The sequence below is a fragment of the Bicyclus anynana genome, chromosome 19 (assembly GCF_947172395.1).
Source record: "Bicyclus anynana chromosome 19, ilBicAnyn1.1, whole genome shotgun sequence".
NCBI classification, from domain to species: domain Eukaryota; kingdom Metazoa; phylum Arthropoda; class Insecta; order Lepidoptera; family Nymphalidae; genus Bicyclus; species Bicyclus anynana.
In genome coordinates, this window is record NC_069101.1 from 513,709 (window position 1) to 537,263 (window position 23,555).

General features: G+C 36.5%; 1 protein-coding gene across 1 annotated transcript in view; it reads right to left on the bottom strand.

Moving 5' to 3' along the window:
* Positions 1 to 23,555, bottom strand: part of LOC112055611 (uncharacterized) — a 417,240-nt gene that overhangs the window by 271,367 nt on the left and 122,318 nt on the right. Inside the window, exon 3 of the mRNA XM_052887456.1 lies at positions 416 to 461. Coding sequence (XP_052743416.1) covers positions 416 to 461 — 46 coding nt within the window. The remainder of the gene's footprint in view (positions 1 to 415; positions 462 to 23,555) is intronic.

The window sequence follows — 23,555 nt, forward strand, 5'->3', positions numbered from 1 at the left end:
CTGTCGAGTGATTTAATCATCTTTACAGAACAGTGCTACATTTAAGCAATAACTAATTTCTAAATAAAGCTAAAATATCTGGGGCATATACGAGTACATACGTCAAGATTCAAATTATGAAGACCTTATTTCTCATTCAACCATGATTGACAAATACAAACCATATTAAACGGGCGTACTAAGGATAAAAAATTCTGTCTTTTAAAATCTGTACCTATTTAGGGTTCTTTAAAAAAAATCGATCGTTATTCAAGGATGATGATGGAATCAGATATACATCATGTTTGTTAGTTTATTGCCGATATCGGCTGATCTAATGTATATGTAATCAGTTTTGTCTTTTTTATACATTTATTAAAATTATAATGGATCTAAGTAAATAAAATGTAATATAATGTATCTGAATGCAACTCACCTGCAGCGGGAGACAGCTTGGTGACGACGCCCCAGCGAGACTTCCACTGAAATGAAAGAAAAACATTATTTTAAACACGTACTTATTCGTATTTAAAGCTATATTACTCTTTTGTAGGGCACCGAAGCTAAAAACGTTTCTAGTAATTTAGTAGTAGGTATCTAAAGCATTTTTAAAAACCAAATAGACTTGCGATAAGACGTGATAGTCCAGTGAATATGACCTCTGCCTTCGATTCTGAGCGCGTAGGTTCGAATCTGGTCCGGGGCATGCACCTCCAACTTTTTAGTTATGTGCATTTTAAGATATTAAATATCACTTGATCTCTCAAACGGCGAGGGAAAACATCGTGAGGAAACCTGCATACCTGAGAATTTTCTTTTTTTTTACGTGCGTCTATCAATTCGCATTGGGTCAGCATGGTGGACGAAGACCTAATACCTCTCACTTCAGAGAAGAGACTCGTGCTAAATAGTGAGATGTATATGGGTTAATAAGACTTGTGCTTGACTACAATCATGCCTCGTGCGGAAAACAACGATGCGGTGTCAATAAGAGAGCGCTTGCCTATTACTAAGAAACACAAAAGTCCGTTAGGTATTAAACATGTCAAAGCTTATTGTCAAGGAGCTCGTATAAGGAAGTAGGTATTGGCTTCATGCGTAGATACATCTGCCGTCATCAGCATTGGTCTATTATAGTTACCAGTGTAATTACTGACAGAGGATTAACACCAACGCTTCGTGTTGGTGGAAACACATTGTAGGACGTGTTATTTGACCTGCGATGTGTTACTTTGTTCATAGGTAACCACTTACCGTCCGGTGGCCCTTCTGTTTGATCCATGAATTACGAGCAGGTAGAGTAAACAAAACATTTATAGGGTGTATTTATATATCAATTTACTCTACAGATTGTTCATGAAAGACTGTTTTAAGCCACAAAACCATTTTCAAAGTTCTGATTCAAATATTTAAAAAGTACAACATATTTTAAGACAACATAAATTGAATTCACATTCAAAAGCCAATTTAAGATAAACCCTTCATTGCGCTACTAAAAACCGAAAACCATGTCTCATTTTCCTATTGAAGAAGCACAAAGTTATTTTATGTAACCAGATTGAAGAATTAATGAAGCAAAAACATTTACTGTCAGGAAATGACGTGCTAGGACCATTATCTTTGAATACCTTATTACAACGGAGTAAAGTTCAATTTCTAATTGAAAGTTCCGCTGGATCTGTCTTGCAGCGAAGCGTGGAAAGGCAGATATATAACGCTCGAGCAATTTATTTGCGCGAAGGTTGTCTATGGGAATAAATATGGAGGTTTATGTTGATAGCTTTTCTCTATCTGACGCAGTATTTCCGCTGGTGCTTCGATGAGGCCCTGGGTTTGATTTCCGGTTAGAGTAAGTTAATAATTTCTGAATTTATCTTTCCGGTCTCTTATATCCAGTAGTAACTTAGTAACCTGATTCGAATATGTTGATACAAATACATTGTGTTAGGCTCAAAAAACAGTGTTGGTAAAAAGCCTTTGAATATCAGTTTTATGAATAACTATCTGACGCCTTGCGGTTTCATCTGCGTGGTTCTTGTTCCCGTAGGAATACGGGGATAATTTATAGCCTGTAGCCTTTCTCGATAAATGGGCTATCTAACACTGAAAGAATTTTTCAAATCAAACCAGTAGTTCCTGAGATTAACGCGTTCAAGCAAACAAACAAACAAACAAACTCATCAGCTTTACAATATTAGTAGATGTAAAATATCCCAGCAAAAAAACTGCTGCTGCATCTAGAGGCGACCGTTATTGGAGGGGCGGTCTAGTAATAGGCGATCCTAATACATTGGATACAGGATCAAACCATTCCAGGTACTGCAAGACCTGCAGAGCCGCTACAACAGAAAGAAGAATAAGACACTATGAGGCACAACTAGTATACTGAAGAACGAAACCCTACGATAGCTAGACATACGTCATCTTATGGAGACTTAAAGTTTACTAGTGCGTGCTCTTCATATTTACTCGTTTACTTCATAGGTACAGAAGACAATTATAGAGATTGAACCGATGAATGAAGACAGATATCTGGCTTCGAAAGATTACAGGTTTCCTGAGTACCACTAGGAAACATGTGTTTAGTTGTCAGACCCTTAGCTTATTGGCAACCCTTCGATAGAGATCCTTAATTTGATCTTTAACTATGTTTTTCGAAAGCTACAAGCGGAAAGTTTGCCAGCCCATTCCCTGTCATACGAAAGTATACGAGTATAAGAAATACTGTTTATAATTATTGGGATGGACCACGATCTAAACCCTATACGTACTATATATGATACTAGCGGACGCCCGCGACTTCGTCCGCGTAAATTTCGATGTCAACTTTACTACTACCCCTACCCTACCCTACCCCTACCCTACCACTACCCCAACCCTACCCTAACCCTACATCTATCCTACCCCTACCCTACCCCTACCCTACCCCTACCCCCACCCTACGCCTACCCTACCCCAAACCTACCCCTACCCTACCCCTACCTTACCTACACCCTACCCCAATCCTACCCCTACCCTCCCCGTACCCTATCCCTTTCCTATCCCTATCCCACCCGTACCCCTATCTCACGCCTACCCTACCCCTACCCTACCACTTCCCTATCCTACCCGTACCTCTACCCTACCACTACCCTACCTCTACCCCTACCCTACCACTACTCTAAATAGAGACTTCTATGCTAATAATATAAAGAGGTAAAGTTCGTGTGGTTGTAGGAGGTAATCTCTGGATCTACTGGACCGATTTGGAAAATTGTTTTACCAATAGAAAGCTACGTTATTTGCGAGTGTCATAGGCTATGTTTGATCCCCATATTCTCACGGGAACGAGAACTACATAAATGAAAGCGCCGGGCGTCATATAGCGGAATTTCTGCGTCTTTTAGAAATTTTGTATTATCTCCGAAACTATTTAAGTAATTAACATACTGTAAAGGGCAAATCTTATCTCCATATTATCCTTGTGATTATTAAATAATTTATTTTAATAAGGATTAAAGTTTAGTTGTATAAATAATGACGTAAACCTAAGTATATAAAATTAATAATTTTTAAAACACAAAAGGTACTATATCTGCTAATATATAGAAGGTAGATATATGATGTCGCGGACTTTTTTGTAGAACTTTTAAAGATACATAAAGTCTCCATACATTAATTTCAATTTTACACAATAGTTAAGGCAGCGCATGCGAATAAGTCTGTTTAAGAGGATTTTCAGTCCGACCTGTATGACAAAAACTGTGATAACTCGGTTAATATATATAATATCAATATAAAATATAGCCTGTAGCACTCCCCGATAATGTAGCATTCTACTGGTGAAAGAATTTTTAAAATCGGACCAGTAGTTCCGAAGATTACCCCATTTAAAAAATGTGACAAACTTACAAACTTACAAACTTTACCTCTTTATAATATTAGTATAGAAGTATAGATAAGCACGGACTGACAGATCTCATAAAATGTGGTACGTCCAACTGTAGCAGGCTCTAGTTTCCTGATATCGCGCGGTAAAGGTAAGCCGTATATTCTTCGGCTAATCTAATTCCTCTCTCTGCTAGGAGCTGAAGGCTTAATCTCAATTACAAGAAACAAACACAGCCAGCCGCCTGTCTCAATTAAAACTGAGAATAAATAAGATTGTAGTGTAAACTCGGGTAGAAAGTTAAACAAGTTAACTTGCGTGGTGCTCTCAAAATGTTCTCATTACCAAAGTTTGGACATAATGTTTGTCCTACCTAACTTATGCTCGTTTCCTTCAGCGTATAACTGTTCTGACAATTCGTTAACTCTTTCATATTTAACTTCTCTCTTTTGGTTATATTAAAGATATAGGAAACGTATTTTTTTCAGCTAAACTTGCAGTATCATGCCAACTATCATGTTCTGCAATTTGCTGCATAATGACAATCTGAGGCGTAATAAAATTAAAAAAGTATGACACTTAACAACTAGACCAACGAGCCTCTAATTTTCAGAAATCGTTTTCATTTAAAGTAGAACACAGCAAGGCTGCTTGGCGGCGGAAATAATCATGACGGCAGTACTTTTAAGATGAGCTGAAAAAATCAAACTATTTTTACTATTTGACGATCTCCGAGGCGCAGTGGTATGTACGGTAGATTAACAAGACTGAGGTCCTGGGTTCGATCTTCGGCTGAGCCGATTCAGATTGTTTTATTTGGTCCAGGTCTGGCTGGTAGGAGGCCTTGGCCGTGGCTAGATACCGACAAAGACGTACCGCCATGCGATTAAGCGTTCCGGTACGAAGTAGATATCGTAAAGGGTGAGGATTTTCATCCTACGCCTAACAAGTTAGCCCGCTTCCATCTTAGATTGCATCATCTTACCATCAGGGGAGATTGCAGTCAAGGGCTAGCTTGTATAAAATACTTTTTGCATGATATTACCTAAATAAAATATAGGTCAGTAATAAATTAGTTTAATGTCGTCGGACCATCTACTCGTAGCTGGAGGGCATCCAACACAGCGTTTGCTAGTAAGTGGTCTCCACTCCAGAACACGTTGTCGTCAACGTACTGAGCTGATGAACCAATTAAAAAAAGTCAGTGTAAAAATATCCTTCTTTTATAAAGTCAGATATCAAAATAAAAATGTGGGGCCGCGTTGCCCCACATTTCATTCACGAGCAGATTTCTATTTGTGACAGGTTAAAAAAAATTTTTGGAGGGAAATTTTGAATTCAACCTCAGTGACAAAGCGTGGCGGTGACATCTGTATAGCGCACGGCCCCGCGACGCGAATATACAATGGACCTCCGGTGGAACGATTACACCTCAACGGGATATTATATTTCACTTCCCATTTTTAATATGGTTCAGTGACATTGAAGCATGCGGTGCTGAGTTCAATTTTTTTTGTTTATTGTAATAATTGACGGATCAAGATGATCCAGATGATGGTAAATCGTTATCAACTCATATTCGGCTCACTGCTGAGCTCGAGTCTTCTCTCAGAATGAGAAGAGTTAGGCCAATAGTGCACCACGCTGGCTCAATGCGGATTGGCAGACTTCACACGCGCAGAGAATTAAGAAAATTCTCTGGTATGCAGGTTTCCTCACGATGTTTTCCTTCACCGTTTGAGACACGTGATATTTATATCTTAAAATGCACACAACTGAAAAGTTGGAGGTGCATGCCCCGGACCGGATTCGAACCCACACCCTCCGAAATCGGAGGCAAAGGTCATATCCACTGGGCTATCACGGCTCATGGTGTTAAGTAGAAAACCATAAACCAAGCAACAATTCGCAGGACATGCAAAAATCGTCAAACCTAACTGACAATGCCTCGATAGGCCTCGAATTTCGTAAGCCTTAGATTCAACTCAGTTAATTGAGTTTTAAGAGACGTGATAGCCCAGTGGATATGACCTCTGCCTTCGATTTGGAGGGCATTGGTTTTTAACCCGGTCTGGATCTGGTATTTAATCCAGATTCCTATCATTTACGCGGGTACCTAAAAAGTGGAACGCAGTGTTTTAATTTTTTTTTTATTCTTTACAAGTTCGCCCTTGACTACAATCTCACCTGATGGTAATTGATGATGCAATCTAAGATGGAAGCGGGCTAACTTGTTGAGAGGAGGTTGAAAATCCACACCCCTTTTTGTTTTCTACACGACATCGTACAGGAACGCTAAATTGCTTGGCGGTACGTCTTTGACGGTAGGGTGGTAACTAGCCACGACCAAAGCCTCCCATAAATAAAGAATGGTATTTAGGATTATTGCTTGTTATTTAATTTATCGCAATTTATACGACGTACAATTTTGGTGTTATTCGTTCTGTAGTTCGGGATAATAGATAAATAACATTTATTAGTTCATAGTTTCCAGGTTAATAGTAGTTTAATTAACAACTAATTAGATTTGCTATTAATCACCTGCAGCACCGCACAGATTCATCACATTATCACGGATATTAGCAAGTTTAATGTGTTGTTAATTACATAATAAAATACAATGTATCACCACAGTCTGTTTTTGTTTAACATTTATTTTGTATATTATTAGTGGTGAAAATCAATACTTGTTGTATTTTTTTCTCGAATTTATTAAATTTGATGAGGATACTGTAAATTATTTATTTTCTTAATTAGGAAGATTCTTGGAAATAAACCTTTCTTATAAAACCTGAATGACAATTAATTTAATGATACCTAGATATTAATAGTTTTAATATATTTTTAAGCAACAGCTTACTGTTAGCGTTTTTTGCTGGCTAGGTAAAGTTTTTTTTCAAAACATTGGTAATTACTATTCACTTACAGACTAGACTTCTAGTCCAGTCTGTAAGTGAAATAAGTAAGTTAAGTTGAAATAAATGAATTTTATTGAAGGTCGCTGTTTACGTAACGGAGTAGGACGGGACTTACACTTTGTTGTATATTGTATGAGACAATATTTTTACCTAAAATTCTCGTTCCTCTCGTACGTTTTATCTCTTAATTAGAACTCGTTGCATACGTAACGTTATGTATGCAACGAGCTCTAATTTAATTTTAATTGGTTATTATGTTGTTACTTAGTTTAGTGGATGAGGCTCCTGTAAGGCTTCGTTTAGATGACGTCACAGCCGCACCGCAACTATATCCATACTAATATTATGAATGTGAAAGTGTGTGTGTCTGTTTGTTTGTCCGTCTATCACGGAGCGACGAATTGACGTGATTTTTTAGTGGAGATAGTTGAAAGGATGGAGAGTGACATAGGCTACTTTTTGTCTCTTCATAACCCCCCAGTTCCCAAAAAGGGGGGGTGGAAGTTTATATGGAGCATTTGTAGGGTTTGTAGGGTAGGGTAGGTAGGGAAGAAGCACACACAAGTCAAAGCAAAGCTTGATCGGGTCCGCTGGTCTAAACTGAGAAGCCGCACTAGTTAGCCCTTGATGTCAATCTCACCTGATGATAAATAATGATGCGATCTAAGATGAAAGCGGGCTTGTAAGGAGGAGGATGAAAATCCACACCCCATCCGGTTTCTACACGACATCGTACCGGAACGCTAAATCGCTTGGCGGTACGTCTTTGTCGGTAGGGTGGTAACTAGCCACGGCTAAAGCCAGCCAGACCTGGACCTGTTAAGAAAACCACCGTGCAAACCACTGCGCCACGGAGGCCGTCAAGAATTTAAATTGTGTGTATAGTTTTGTGTAAGCACGTGATTAGTTTTACTGTTCTAATGCGTAATTCACATGTGCATCGTTTTGTTATTAAATAAGATTAATTGTGAATTAATTGTAAATAAATTTAAATAAAAATAATTCTTTGTAACTCCTTGGTTATTGGTTTAGCTATAAATAACAACGAATAAGAAAAATATAAAGCATTGTGTTCGAGATTCCATTAATACACCCGCAGTAATCATTAGCGAAGTACAGCAGCAAAAACACAGACGATTAACACAATCCGACCTGAATCCAACAAGATTTATTACGGCGCACCAAACAGCAAATTACTGCTTAATAATATTGTGCTCTTTTGTAAAGAACAATCTCGGGAAATAAAGAGAAATAAGCAACAATACAATTGCTGGATTTCATTCCGAGATTAAGAGACAAGGGAATTATGTGATAAATGATTGGTCAACTTTATTAATGCAATCTACACGAATACAGAAATTGCCACTGTATTATTTGTTGAGATTTTTGTGATAGATATTTCAACCACCACTTAATTAAAATTAAGTCTTTCTTATTTTCGTTTCGTTATATCAGTCTGAAAGATGATATTTCAGGCATGATGAAATAAATAATTGATTTATTTTATATTGTCGCGCAGTTTCATCCCTCCGTAGGGAAACGGAAATAAAAGTGATTTGCTCATAATTAATGTAGGTTTCTATTGTTGAAAGAATTTTTAATGGGTTTAGTGGTTCAGGCGTGCATAAACAAACACACATTCGCATTTATAAAATAAGAATGAAAGTATGGATTTTTCGCAAAAAAACTTACGAAAATCAAGTCACCAACGTCACCCAGATTAAGATTCCTTCATGTACGTCTCTCTAAAACTACAAGCGACGTCAGAAAAGGTTGAAATACAATTTGAATGTAAAAAAATTGGTCATTTTCAACGATCTTTATCTTAATGGTCGTGTATTGATAAAATTTTACTACATCAATTTACAAAAATAAATATTTTCCGATCAGATTAAGAGGTATTAAGTGTACCCCGTAAAGCTTCAATCCCAGAAATGGGGGTCCCGAAAATTCCCTCAGAATTTCTTCGCCGCATCCCTTTAGATGCTGACTATACATAAATAATAGGTGCTCCATAATCGGCTTAGCCGCGATCCATACATTCAATTAAACCGTCTTGGGCGGAATCCCGAGGCCTCCGAAGCGACTGTAACCAGATTTTCAATAAAATATTAACGTTGCAGTACTGAGGGTACTTATGTGATCCATTGAGTGCGAAGCTAATGCTATAAAATAGCGGTTATTGATAGTACAAAATATTATAAGTATGTTATCTAGGAGATGTCTAATAATTATTATAATAACTGTATATTTCATTTACAGGAAAATGAAATTCAAAGTCTTTCTAATTCAAAGTTATTTTGTCGACCAAAAATTTGTGAAAATAAAGTCCAAAGGTTAGTTGGTTAAGATTTTAAATACCTACAAAGACACAATGTACATACGAGTAAGTACCTAATCAGCATTGTCTTTGAGAAAGACATAATGAATGTTTTTGTTTAGTTTGTGCCAACTAACTATAACGAAAATTTTTAATATTATGCAAATTTACATGGTGCTAACTGCACTAGTACGGTCAGTGCAAAAATTCATTTCTCGCTTTTCAGAAAAACGGTTTTTCTGTAACGCCTATTTACATGTTATATGCGTATGTACCAACGATAATTAGCAAATTGCCAATGGAAAATACTACACTAGCATAGCATAGCTATAGCGTAGCTCATAACAGTAAGTGGTATACACGCGAGAGCCGTCAGAGGGTCAGGACGGATCGGATTAGCCGCCTTATCCAGGGCTTGAACAGAGCGAGGCGACTTAATTGTAACAATTGCGAATAGGCGGGAACGCGGCCGCTGGTAAACCCTCGCTCTATACACATTCCTCTTTGAACTCCCTGCGATTTACTAGACCGTTTATAGATTGTAATAATAATAGATTTATAGTTGTGATCTAAACAGAAATAATATGACAAAAGTCTTCTTTTCTTTGTATTAAGCTTTCTTTGATACCACTTCAGTTTTTCGCCAATCTTGTGGGATTTTCTCGGAATAAAAGTTAGCTCTTGTTTTTGAATAACCTCCAATATCTTCCAATTAAAGTCATAAATAAATTCAGTTTAGCAATTCCAGTAGCCCCGAATAAAAAGACAATTACAAAAATTAAAACAATCGCGTTATCTTTTTGACGGTATCGTGGTGCAGTGGTATTTGCGGTGGACTTACTTGGCGGAGATCCTGGGTTCGATCCCCGACTGGGTCGATTGAGGTTTTTTTAATTGGTCCATGTCTGGCTGGTGGGAGGCTTCGGCCGTGGCTAGTTACCACCCTACCGACAAAGACGTACCACCTAGCGATTTAGCGTACCGGTACGATGTCGTGCAGAAACCGAACGGGGTGTGGATTTTCATCCTCCTCCTAACAAATTAGCCCGCTTCCTTCTTAGATTGCATCATCCTTTACCATCAGGTGAGATTCATTAGTGGACGTCTGTCAGCTTATAATGATGATGATGCTTATAATGTAAATAACTAAAAGCACTTGGGGAAACAGTCATATAATAAATCATGGACAGACACTTGAATTTTATAAATATCTACTGAAACACACACACTACACTTTTATCTAAAGAAATATTAGTCTACCTTTCACATACAGTTGTACTATGTGGGGAGTATATCAAAGTATCTTATACAGATATGAAGTAGCACTTCCATAAATCTGTGGCGGGAGGGAAGGGTCCTCATCGCCCTCAGAGGCGGACTCGTCACCTGCGACTGAAGATTTACTGCTAACAAGCGGCGGAAGTGGACACGATTACATCAGTTTTGGGGATTTTTGGGGATAACAATGCTGTATAACAATGATAACTAAACTAACAGAATCTATTTAGTTCTATATAATGGTTAAATCAGTTGTTTACTGTTTAATAATAGTTGAACAATATCTGGTACTTACCTAATTTGCTTTTGGTTAAATATTTTACTGTTTTTATCAAGATGGGAATTTGAATCTTAGATGTACTATGCTAAAGCTTAGGGTGACAATGTTTGTTTTTGTAACGATCATTATCAGATTATAATGACCTGAACCGACGTCTTAGCGTACTCTCCGCACTAGGTGTAACGCACCATCAGTTCCACGGTGTTTCTTATTACTGAGAACTTCTTGGACGAAGGAAAAGCTCTATGTCCGACCAATGATCGATGAAACGACAAGTTAACCACTGAACCAACGAGGTATATTTTAATATTGTATACACAGCATATAAACGTAAAAGAAAAACTACAAAATCAGAAGTATAATTGGACAATGGAGTCCACAAAGCATACCATTCGTCTCGTGATTAGATACATAAGCACCGCCAAGCGCACTTATCTGGTACACTACTGCGTGTGGAGCAATTTAGCGCTCGCCCCTCAGGAGTCGCCCTCCAATTTATTGAACTCCGACCGTCTTCCCGAAAAAAGGGTCTTAAGATGCCGTCAGATCTGTCCGGCTGTTTGTCGACGCGACTATCTTATAGAGATGATAATACCTACTATTAAGATCGTATCCATTGTTGGAAGCTTTGGATGTAATAGTAAAGTGACAATACAAATTTGTATGTGTGTATAAACTAAAAGCACAATAGAAACACGATGGTTTTAGTATGATACAAAGGAAGCCGCGTAGTGTCAATAAAAACCTGCTGAACAAAAACAGTTTCTTAGGAACCACTCACAGATATATGATAAATTATGAGCGCACCTGGATGTGCATTTTACCACTGCAATCAAAGCTATCCCAAAGTAGACTAATCATCAAAATCATCAACCCTGATTTACTATCCATTGAAATATTATTATGAATTGCTGTCTGTCATGTCAATATTGAGGTTTTCTTAACATGAAAGAAACGACATAAAAATAGATATATCTAAAATAAAATTTGTATTTATTGAACATCCCGCCATGCAATAAATTCATTCTGAAACAGAATATCTACAGATATTCTGTTTTAGAATGAATTATAGTATAAACCGACTAGTGATATCGTATAAAATATTATTCTATTTCAAACTGTTAATAATTTACTAACTAATAAAGCCTAAATTAAAAACAATCCATCAAACTACAGCGAATCTAAAAACAAATGGAGTTTTAGAAAATTTGAAAAATTTATTCCATCAGAGATATATTGCAAATCAGTAGCATTTTGGCAAACAATACAATTTTTTCTTTTTTTCAATATTTCTCTATTATTTTATAATTGTTTTATTAAAAAAATATAAGCCAAGTACGAGTTTGATTCGCAGATTAGGACCGTAATCTAAAAGTAATTGAAAAAATCTTTTTAATAAAAAAATTCAACCGACTTCAAAATCCCAAAAAAAAACTAACTTTATTTTTAGTGTGTCGTAGCATAGTGAACGATAACGCCACAGTACGGGATATTTCGAAGTTTAAATTTTAAAACAAAATAATGAACCGATTTTCATGAAGATTAAATGGAGAATGGAATTTGTTAAAAAGTTTTTTCAGACAAAAAAGAATTTTCAAAATCGGTTACGAGGTATGAGGTATGAGGTAACAAAAAACATAGGCGCCGAATTGAGAACCTCCTCCTTTATTTAAAGTTGAATAATAATGATATATCCTCCTGATCCTAATATCAGTGAAATTTATTGGTTTCTTGTAAAAAGTTGAAACATTTCACACTAAAATACAAACTAATTGACATTTCTAAAACATAAAATTTCCATTTTTATTTCGAAGTACCGAAAAGACAAATACGATACGTATAGTTGCAATATTTTTATTAATTTTAATATTGTTGTTTTATTATTTGGCAAAATATAGCCACAGTTTATGGATTGGAGTTGTTGGCAAACGTAAGTAATTAAAAAAAAACATTACAATGATGGTGAAAGTAACCATGGGAGGTAACAACTGCTCAAGGCATTCCACGTGCAGTCCTTCAAGGGTGTTTTTCCGAATCGTAGTGGGGCTTACGGAAGCCTCCGCTCGCACTTATCCCGCGACTCTGTTTATTGCTGTTATCGGCTGAAATCACGGAATTGTAGAGGCTGTGATTATAATCTTTCTTTTATTGTATCCTTACGATTCGTATGTATTTCACGGCAATTTATCTTTTTTTTTGTTCTATATAAGTATATCGTAGTAAAGCAGTTCTGAATTAATAAGAGCGTATAAAATTGTAGTATATTATGTTTATGAAGCAGACACGGACATATTATGCCTACTAGAATTTAATAAGTCTGAAATTCTGTCTGAATACTTAGACGATCGACATACATACGACATTGAACGTATACGTTAAGTCAAAGTCGAAAACATAGACCAGAATATAAATCCAAGAGATAATTAAAAAAGATTCCGACGAATTGATAACCTCCTCCTTTTTTTGAAGTCGGATAAAAAGTAAGTAAAAGCTAGGTCAAGGAAATGCATGACATTTGTTAATGTTTATGTGTTAAAACAGCATCTTTTATGTTATTTTTCCTGCCAAAGTCGACTGGAACTACGAGTAAATGATCTACCATTTAGTCTCAAGTGCTTACACACAGACACACAGACAGTCATCAGAGCCCTACGTCACGGTGGCCATGACAAATGTGTGCGAGGACCTCCCATTGCATGTCCACGAGATTGCCGATAGAATGAATGTGAGGTTTTACTACTTACGCGATAAAACATTAATGGCCCTTGGATGTGTTTATACCTAAAGTAGTTTTGTATGCCCGCTGCTCTAGTGTTAGCTTCTTAAGTGTGAATTATATCGGTTAGCTTCGAGATAGTGTTCTAGTAATTCTGTTCACTTTCCTATAATTGAACAACCTTACCGGTAGATCAATTGCCAAGCAAACCTTTCAGTATAAACACTAACAAGATCTGTGTTATGATACATAGCTACATAACATCTTTAATAATAAATTTTCATCATAAGTCTAGAGTTGGAAATCAATGTCATTACATCCTCTGGTATAATTTTATTTGATAATGTCGTTACAGTGCTAAATCCGCCACTCCGCATCGAAGCAGAGTAGGATTTACGATCCAAATATTTCTTTAAAATAAACAAACCCAACTCCTTCCTTGCACACTTAAGAGTACGAATGAATGAGAATGGATCGTTGCATAAATAGGCTGAAGTACTAATGATGTCACAATTGTGGTAAGTAAATAATATGTATATTATTGAAAAAATTACAAAACCGTAACAAGAACAACATTAAAGAAACAAAAAAAGGTTTCAATATATTAAGTATTTTATTTTATATCTAATTATTTTAGTGACAACTAAACAAACATAAAGCCACATTTAATTACGAGATGTATATAGCAGGGCGTGTGTCAACAGTGAGGGCTTCATCAATCTTCTCCCTCCCCCTCCGTCCTAGAGGGAACAGAAGAAGTGCAGCAAAAACTCGACCGCCGCCGACACGGTGACATGGCGGTAATGTTCGAGTGGCCCACTTACACGATTGACAATAAAAAGTATTTGTTTTGGTTACTATTTTTCTGTTGGATGTTCTATTTTATGTTGATAGGCCCTGTAACCAATTTAGATATCAATACAAACGCATGCTAAACTAAAAAACGTATTTAAAACATTATTTATCGATACGTCACGTGATCAACCTATATGTCACATTAACAACCTTAGCACAGTATCTTTACTAATATTATAAAGCTGAAGAGTTTGTTTGTTTGATAGTACGCGCTAATTGTTACACAGGAACTACTGGACCGATTTAAAAAATTCTTTTAGTGTTAGATAGCCAATTAATCGAGGAAGGCTATAACCCATATTTTATCCCTGTATTCCTACGGGAACGGGAAACACGTGGGTGAAACCGCGCGGCATCTACTAGTTTTCTGATATAGCAAATATTATTTTTAATAAAAAATAAAAATCTTTTACTTGACATACAGACAGACATATTAGTACAGTCAAGTGCCATTTCTCCCAGTAGCGGTATCAAATTAAAGTAGAAACACAGTAATTGAGTTTGTTAGGGAACAATCAATCGATTCTCCCATCAGTTCTGGTATCGGTGCAGTATAAAAGGAACTAACCACGCACCGCGTATGCGGGTGTAATCCGCGCTGCAATCGGCGCTCGACGGGTCGGTGGAAGCTGATATGGCTTTTATTTGCTGCTTAACAACAAGGGCAGATGTGCAGATTCAATCTGTTATACTGCAGAGAGATTTGTTGATCTGTCTCTTACACTACTTCGTTGGTTCAGAGGTGTGTGGCTTTAAGTCATTAACAACCCATATTCGGCAGTTCAGTACAAGTCTCCTCTCAGTACGAGCCTTAGACCACCATGCTGGCCCAATGCGGATTGGCAGACTTCACACACGTAGAGAATTAAGAAAACTCTCAGTTATGCAGTTTTCCTTACGATGTTTTTTCTTTACAGTTTGAGACACGTAATATTTAATTGGAGGTGCATGCCCCGGACCGGATTCGAACCTACGCCCTCCGAATCGAAGGCAGAGGTCATATCCATCGGGCTATCTTGTCTCAAATTCAATGTCAAATTGGTTACTATCCAATGAATTTTCAGCTGGAAAGCAGTTGGAAAGTTTTTACATTTCGTACCCGCATGTTAATCGGTCGATCTTGGTCAATACCATTCAACCCAGAACCTCGTTATCCGCAACCACATAATCTAACCACTGAGCCAGCGAGGTCATTAACAGACTGCCATCAAACGGATCCTACAAAAGAAATTCGCGATAGCTAACGCCTAACGCCGAGCAAATTATCTCGCGCGAGAAATAAGAAATATCTTGGTTTTGACAGGCGCTAGCGGAAATTGGCCGCCATCTTTGTGTTGTATGAAATAATAATAATATAATAATATGCTTGGCATTTGCTTATTGCTGTAGAGCCTTGCAGATATTGGAGATAAAGTGATACGCACCCTCCAAGTTGTAACCTAGCGGTGTGCTTATGACCTTGAATTGGTAGTTACACGAAAATAAGCAATTATTTCTTTTTGCTTAGATATACCTTGTACATTTTTTGAAACTATTATATTTCTACTTGCCTTTCTCACCTGAACCTGTAACCAAATTACGAGTACAATTATATTTAAACAAACGCTAACGATTCGAAAAATAAATAATAACGTATGGAGAGGATAATCATTAATGAGTGGTCACGTGATGAACCCATCATACAGATAAAAACATCATAAGTAGGTAGGTAAGTATCATAAGTAGTTGGGCACAAAATTAAAAGAACTGGACCCAAAAGGCGCCAAAAATAATGAAAAATCTTTGGTATTTTGAATTATATTTTTTGTACCATCATGGCACCATAGAAATAATTTGAATTACATTCTGTAATACGTTTGCATTCACAACATAAATTACGAATATTGTGATCAGACTTTGTATTTCACAACTCCTATTAAATTACAGATAGGGTTCAAAATGTAACAACCACATTCTGTATGTAAATAATGGTACAGATTTTTGGTAAACGCAACGAATATGGAGTATGAATGGGATCTGTACCGAAAAGTAAAATTAAACATTTCAAAGCCCGCCAAAATAGCTTTTAGTAGATTGGAACATACCATTTCAATTAAAAGGATCTAATTCTGAAAGTAATGTAAAAAGTCGGCAGAATGTAAGGTTATAAGCATTTAGGGATCTTTAAAAAGGTTTGAGGATCGAGCATTCTGTGGAAAGAAAATTATTGAAACCTTGCGCAAACTTTCCTTTTTACCTGATTTTAAAACATGTAAATGAAAAGTGTCCATTCAAAGGCAATGTAAAGGAATATTTTTATTTTATTTAGTATTTTTATCTTAACCTTGTCTTAATATATAATATTTAACAAATAATATTTCAATTAGAAAGTACCTAAAGTTTATTCCAAAAACATTTTATTAATTTTGTGTTCAAAATCAAACTTAGAAGTTTTTTATGATTAGTATATGTTTATTAAAATGAATTCTCATGGTTTCTCCGAATATATTGCAGGCACGTACGTTAGCAGATCTTAGGTTCGTAACCGCATAAATTGTGGTCACACATTCCCACTGAAAGCTGAAAATCTCACGTCGATGGACGTCTGAACTTCAGATATATCACGTAGATTTCAAACTGCGCTTCTAACTAGGATTTACATTAGATATATCAATGTAAATCCCAGATAACGACTTGATTCCAACAATTTCAAGCACGGATATAAGAGCGTTTAGCTTTAGCTTTATGTGTTCTGAGGTTTTAAGTATTAAAAAATGGTTTTAGTTTGTTTAGTTACCTCTACTGTCAGTATTATGTGATACTTTATTTGTTCCAATCATATGATATATTATAGGATAAACTACATAAATGGGTACTATAGGCGATAGAGAGCCGTGATGGCCCAGTGAACATAATCACGCAGGGTGTAGGTTCGATTCCGTTCCGGGATATGCACCTCCAACTTTTAGTTATTTGCACATAAGAAATTAAATATGTCGTGTCTCAAACGGTGAAGGAGAAACATCGTGAGTTCATCTGCATACCAAAGAATTTTCTTAATTCTCTACGTGTGTCAAGTCTGCCAATCCGCGTTTGGCCAGCGTGGTGGACTAAGGCCTAACCCCTCTCATTCTGAAAAGAGACTCGTGCTCAACAGTGAGCCGAATATGGGTTGTTAATGATGATGAACTATATAAATCACAAAAAATGAGAACTCAACAAAATAGATCTCGCCTGTTGAGTATATTGGAAGTTACGAGAATATTCACAAACGCTTCTCTGAAATTGCAATATCGTGCTATGCATATGCATATGCCAACACGGTGTAAGTGCATGCAGATATTCGCACTCGCATGACAAGTGGCTGTATCTGGTGCGGTGTCGCGTACTGTCAAACGCTCACCTTGGAAGTGTCGCATGTGATTGAGTGCACTCCGGCGTGCATTGCATATGCGTTATGATTTATTATACTTACGCGTAACTGTAAACGGAACAAGTCCTGTAGACGCGGCGCTAAAAGCGTTACGGATTAAATATCTAATATATATAATATTACTTTTATAAATAATGTTTTATTTGTTTTGTAGAAGAAAAAAGAATCATTTTTCTTTCATTAAAATGACTTGATTTAAAAAAAATCCTGTAAAGAATATTTAGGTGCTGAAAGAAGACTTAATTTGAGGTGCTGAATTCTGACATTCTTTATACTCCCTCTTCTAAAAGACTTTCTTCTATAAATCGGGCTTAAATTTTAATGATAATAATCCGGACCGATGGCTTTACGTGTAATACGGCCTCCGTGGCGCAGTGGTATGCGCGGTGGATTTCCAAAACGGAGGTCCTGGGTTCGATCCCCGGCTGGGCAGATTGAGATTTTCTTAATTGGTCCAGGTCTGGCTGGTGGGAGGCTTCGGCCGTGGCTAGTTACCACCCTACCGGCAAAGACGTACTGCCAAGCGATTGAGCGTTCCGGTACGATGCCGTGTAGAAACCGGAAGGGGTGTGGATTTTCATTCTCCTCCTAACAAGTTAGCCCGCTTCCATCTTAGACGGCATAATCACTTATCATCAGGTGAGATTGTAGTCAAGGGCTAACTTGTAAAATAATAAAAAAAAATACAAGACAATAGAATACTACCAACTTCCTAACTCTGAGCTGAGAATTTCTTAAACTCAATTCAATATTACTAAAACTCAATGCCGAATGAATGAAATACATAATTGTATAGATATCAGTCGCACCTCTACATAAGAAAGCTTGCACGCAGCATTTCATTTCTCGATTTGGTCGAGAAGCGAACACGAAAGTTAGTTAACGCGTTTATCGCAATTTTTCCGCTGTACGCCTCATTCACCAATCAAATTGAATGGACGTAATTTATTTTTGCAGAGTTTGCTTCAGCTCGTTATTATTTGTTTGATTTGGCGACCTCACTGTGGCGTACAGACGTTAATAACACATTGAGTTTTACTAAACACTGCGAATAAAGTTTTATTGAATGGAAATACTATGTATTATTAATGTTATGAAGTTGATGTTTTTTTTTTAAAAATTAGCATCAGCAACCCTTAAATTGCCTTGGGAAACTATAGATATTAAAGATTTAAATTGCCCTTTTTGTAGACTTTTTGATGGGCGATTTACTAATATTACTAATTTATTTTAGTTTCCAGTAAATATATTGAGAAAATAAAATATTATTTTCTGTAATTTTGGTGTCATCTTTTTACATGGTTTGAATTTATATTAAAAACAAATGTACTACATATCCGTGTCTACTTTTATACATCATAGTTGAATGGTTTAATATGATGGATGTAGTGGTAATATAAATATTACTAAGTGCGCGTAATTACACCGTAATCTAGTATTTCAATTCCGGAATGTTCCAATACGCGGCGGGGGTGGGTTAATGGTAGCAATAACACACAATCGGGAATGAATAAAAGGTGTAATTTATGGGTTCCAACCCCCGAAATGTGGCCGCGCAATTACTGTACGGATGTCTGTAGTGATGTTCTCTTGGGTGTCTATAACAACCATATCGATAGTCGATAATGTTTTATTTATATTTATAAACTATTGTCTAATGTTTCAGTACAAGGCACAGATATTCATAAATAGCTAGAAAGTAAGCTGATAGCTCTATATTAAAGTGCATCTCTATAATCGGTCCAGAAAAAATATCTAATTAATTAAAATCTTCTCAACGATATTATAGCTATCAAAATAAATCATGTTTGATTTTTGAAAAACAAACTGAAAAATCGGCCTCTAAATCTTTGTTCGATTTATTGTCTATTACGTATATAAAAGTATACTACAACCTGTCCGTACGATTAAATAAATATAGTAATTTTTTTTAAATAACTATGATTTAGTAAAAAATCTACCGTTGACATTTAGCTGTTTTAATTAAAAATAATATTACACTAGTACGCTCAAGCTCGTGAAAAATATGGTGAACAGCTTTTTCCATTTTTAAATTGCATTCGATTTATCCATACTAAGTAGATTTGACAATATTTTATGAAAATAGAAAACTATCGATTTAAAATATCGGCTAACAACCCTATTAACTTTTAGAACCCATCCCATTGTAGAAAATGCTAATGATTTCCTATCCGGGCACCATTTTAAAGGTGAATCGTAAATTTAATTAATTCCAGTTTTAGGCACGAGTGAGCCAATATAAGCTTTCTCTCCTCTGCAGCATGTTAACATGTATACGTATTACGTATACATTCTATAGAAAAGAGGTATATTATTCAGTAGAACATAAAATAGTATGTATTTGTTTTGTAATACAAGCTATTATTGCGTAAACATATGAAAACATTAATTGTTATGAACAACATTCAGTTTGTCAATTACAAAATATAGTAATTAATTTTATAATTCAAATTCGAAATTCATATATTTCAAGTAGCGACAATCTGTCTGTAATATTAGTTAGGAAGTTAAGATAGTATAAATGTATACATAGGATGTCCCGTAAATATTACGACATACTTTACAAGGCGATAGCTGGCATCAAGGTATACTAAAATAATACAATATATGTTAGCCGAAATTATAAATTTTTCAGCATATGGTATAACTCAACTGCACTGAAGGTAGGTTCCAAAAATCAATATAACTTAATAACCGTAAAACTTCATCTTCGGCTATAATGCGTTACTTTAGTAGGCCTTGGTGTCCGCTATCACCCTGTAGAGTATATACGTACTTTTTACGGAACATCCTGTATATATAGCTAGTGATAATTCATTCAAAAAAATGGTTGTTGCATATCTGTATATAAGTTCAAAATGGCAAATTTAATAAATCACAAATCATTTTATATTCCAAATTAAAAAGATAAAAAAAATCTCAAAAGATATTCATATTTCATACGTTTGATTTAATAATCCAATAGGGGTAGTATTTTGTACCGTTCTTAAAGCGACTACGTACAATCTACAGAGCAAGTTTGCGTTCAAACGAATGTAGGTCTTATTTTCTTGGCGATAAGGGCTGCGGGCAAGAGAGCGGGGTAAAGGCGGGTGTACACCACGCTTCGTTACCCCACAATCGGTTCAGTGTACACAGAGGCACCCTCCCGTGCGTATCGTAGCATTTATGTGCGGCGCGTGACTATGTCGTGTGGCGCGGCTTTATTTATCTCGCAAGTTATTGTTCCGTGTTGCACTTTTTGGCTCTTAGTTCGTACTTAAAGATGTTTATTTTAGCTATACTATATAATAACAGTTCACATTCTTCTATTAAGTAATTCTCACGACTCTAACTGCGCGGCGTCAGCTAGTAGAAAATAAATTAATTATACTCTTATGATACAACTTCGTATTATGAAGTTATATCAATAGAGAATAATTTATTATTTATATTAATAATAATCTATGCAGCTGTTACTGTTTACTATATTATAGTAAACAGTAACAGCTGCAAAGCTCAAGCTACAGCTTGTGGCTTACACAGGCTGTAGAAGCAGACTTCAGACAGTAGTATCAATACACGAGTATTAGCCGCATAGCGAACATCAGTTATTGGATTACCATTCGCACTGCACATAATGGTCGGCCATGATTTAACAACTCTCCAGAGCTTCCTACAACCCTCGTGTAAGTTTCCAAGATAACAGACTTAATGTCAATCAGTGCAACATGTATGAAGAGAAGCAAACTGATATGATAACTAATATAAATTAGATTTCATGTCAGTTTGTATTGATTGATTCATTGATTTCTGGACCGTCGTAGGCTTTGGCCGTAACTAACCAATCAGCCATAATGGACGACAGAACTGATTGACGCCCTTATGAGTATATTAGCATGTGTAAAGGTCGTCATTGACGGTCAATTATTCTGACGTTTCTGAAAAGGCAAACTGCAGTACCCACGCGGCATACTATACAAGTCATGTACGCAGTGACCAACACACGATCAATTATAGTCGTGGGTGCTACAGAAACGTGAGAATAATTGACCGTTTCTGGCTAGCATGAGATTAAAATATGTTCAAATAGTTACCTACCTATACATAGGTGTAGGACGTAGTACCTACCTAAATATCATAAAGATTGCACGGTTAAATTATTTTTAACAAGTGTGTTGAACATTGTAAGGATCTTTATTGGTTGTTAGTTCGTAAGCGTATAAATATGCTCAGGCTAAATAGGCTCAGGCTCATTATTAACGAGAACAAACAACTTGTTAATAAAGAAAAATACAAAACTAGCGGTTGCAACAGACACAACTAAGCTTGTAACACAAGCTCAATTAAAGTTATCCGGACTGAGCCCAATACCGCGCAGTGTATCTAGAACGTTCGCCGCAAAAGAGATTCTAATTTGGTCTATGTCCAAATTCTGTTTCGCCCGTAAAAGCTCGAATTCTATCCGAAATGTTAAAAATTCAGTTCGCCGCCGGTCGTGCGTACCTCATAGACTAAGAGCATGCAATGGTCAGAACTACCGCATTCTATGAACGCTGACAGTAGCATGAGTCCTACAATACATTTGTTACAATACAAGTTCCAGACTCTCAATAGTCTAATCTATACATAAAACAAGTATTTGTTTTTATATTTTCCTCGAGAAAATATAGGAAATGATGTCCCCAGTCACCACTCACTTTGCGGTAACTCTTCGAAAAACACCATTAAAGATTTATAAGAGTTTCTAGCGAAAAGTTGCCGCGAAGCTAAAGGTCTGGCAACTGGAGACATAATTCCTCGTGATGCCTTTTATTTTTTTTATTCTTTACAAGTTAGCCCTTGACTACAATCTCATGATGCAGTCTAAGATAGAAGCGGGCTAACTTGTTAGGAGGAGGATAAAAATCCACACGCCTTTCGGTTTCTACACGGCATGGTACCGGAACGCTAAATCGCTTGGCGGTACGTCTTTGCCGGTAGGGTGGTATCTAGCCACGGCCAAAGTCTCCCACCAGCCAGACCTGGATAAATTAACGAGGAAGGCTATTATTTTTTTTTAATTATCCCCGTATTCCTACGGGCACGGAAACCACGCGGGTTAAACCGCGCGTAGTCAGCTAGTAATTGATAAATTGAGGAGCTGAACATTTTAAACAAACTACCTTCCAAGTTACCACAGTCTAAGGCCTACACTGTAAGGACCCTTTTGTCCTTACTGTACTAGAAGCAAATCACAAGCTCACTATTACTTGTATATTTGTATCAAAGACAGCGCACATTCGCCCTCGGCCACCGACACTGACAGACTAACCGCTTGCCCCCACTACCAGTGTATATAAGACAATGTATATAGGTATCTGTTTAGTGGATACAAACACTACATACATAATAGTCTTAACTATGGTAGGAGCATAGCTGACAATATCTGTCCTCATAAAATGAGGAAAGTCTGGTCAATGCAGGCTCTCGGAACACGCTTCGTATTGCTTAGAATTACTGAATGCGCGCTTTTATACTATTTGTACTCTATCAGCAGCATCTATAATGGAATTCCACAAAACATACAATATTGCAACTAGCATCAATGTCATATAAGCTCACATGGCATGTATAACGGCAAAAAATCACAATTGCTATATGGGAGCCCCTTAAATATTTATTTTATTCTCTTTTGTATTTGTTGTTACAGCGGCAACAGAAATACATATTTTATGAAGATTTCAATTGTACTATCACGGTTCATGAAATACAGCCTGATGACAGACGGACGGACGGATAACATAGTAATAATACGGAACTTTAAAAACCGAGTAATTTTTCCATAGTGCGATCTATTGTACGAGTACTTATCTAACAGTAATAGGGTTTATTTTTCTATGAACCAATAAATAAAAACATTAATTAATCTTAATCTACCTGTAATAAA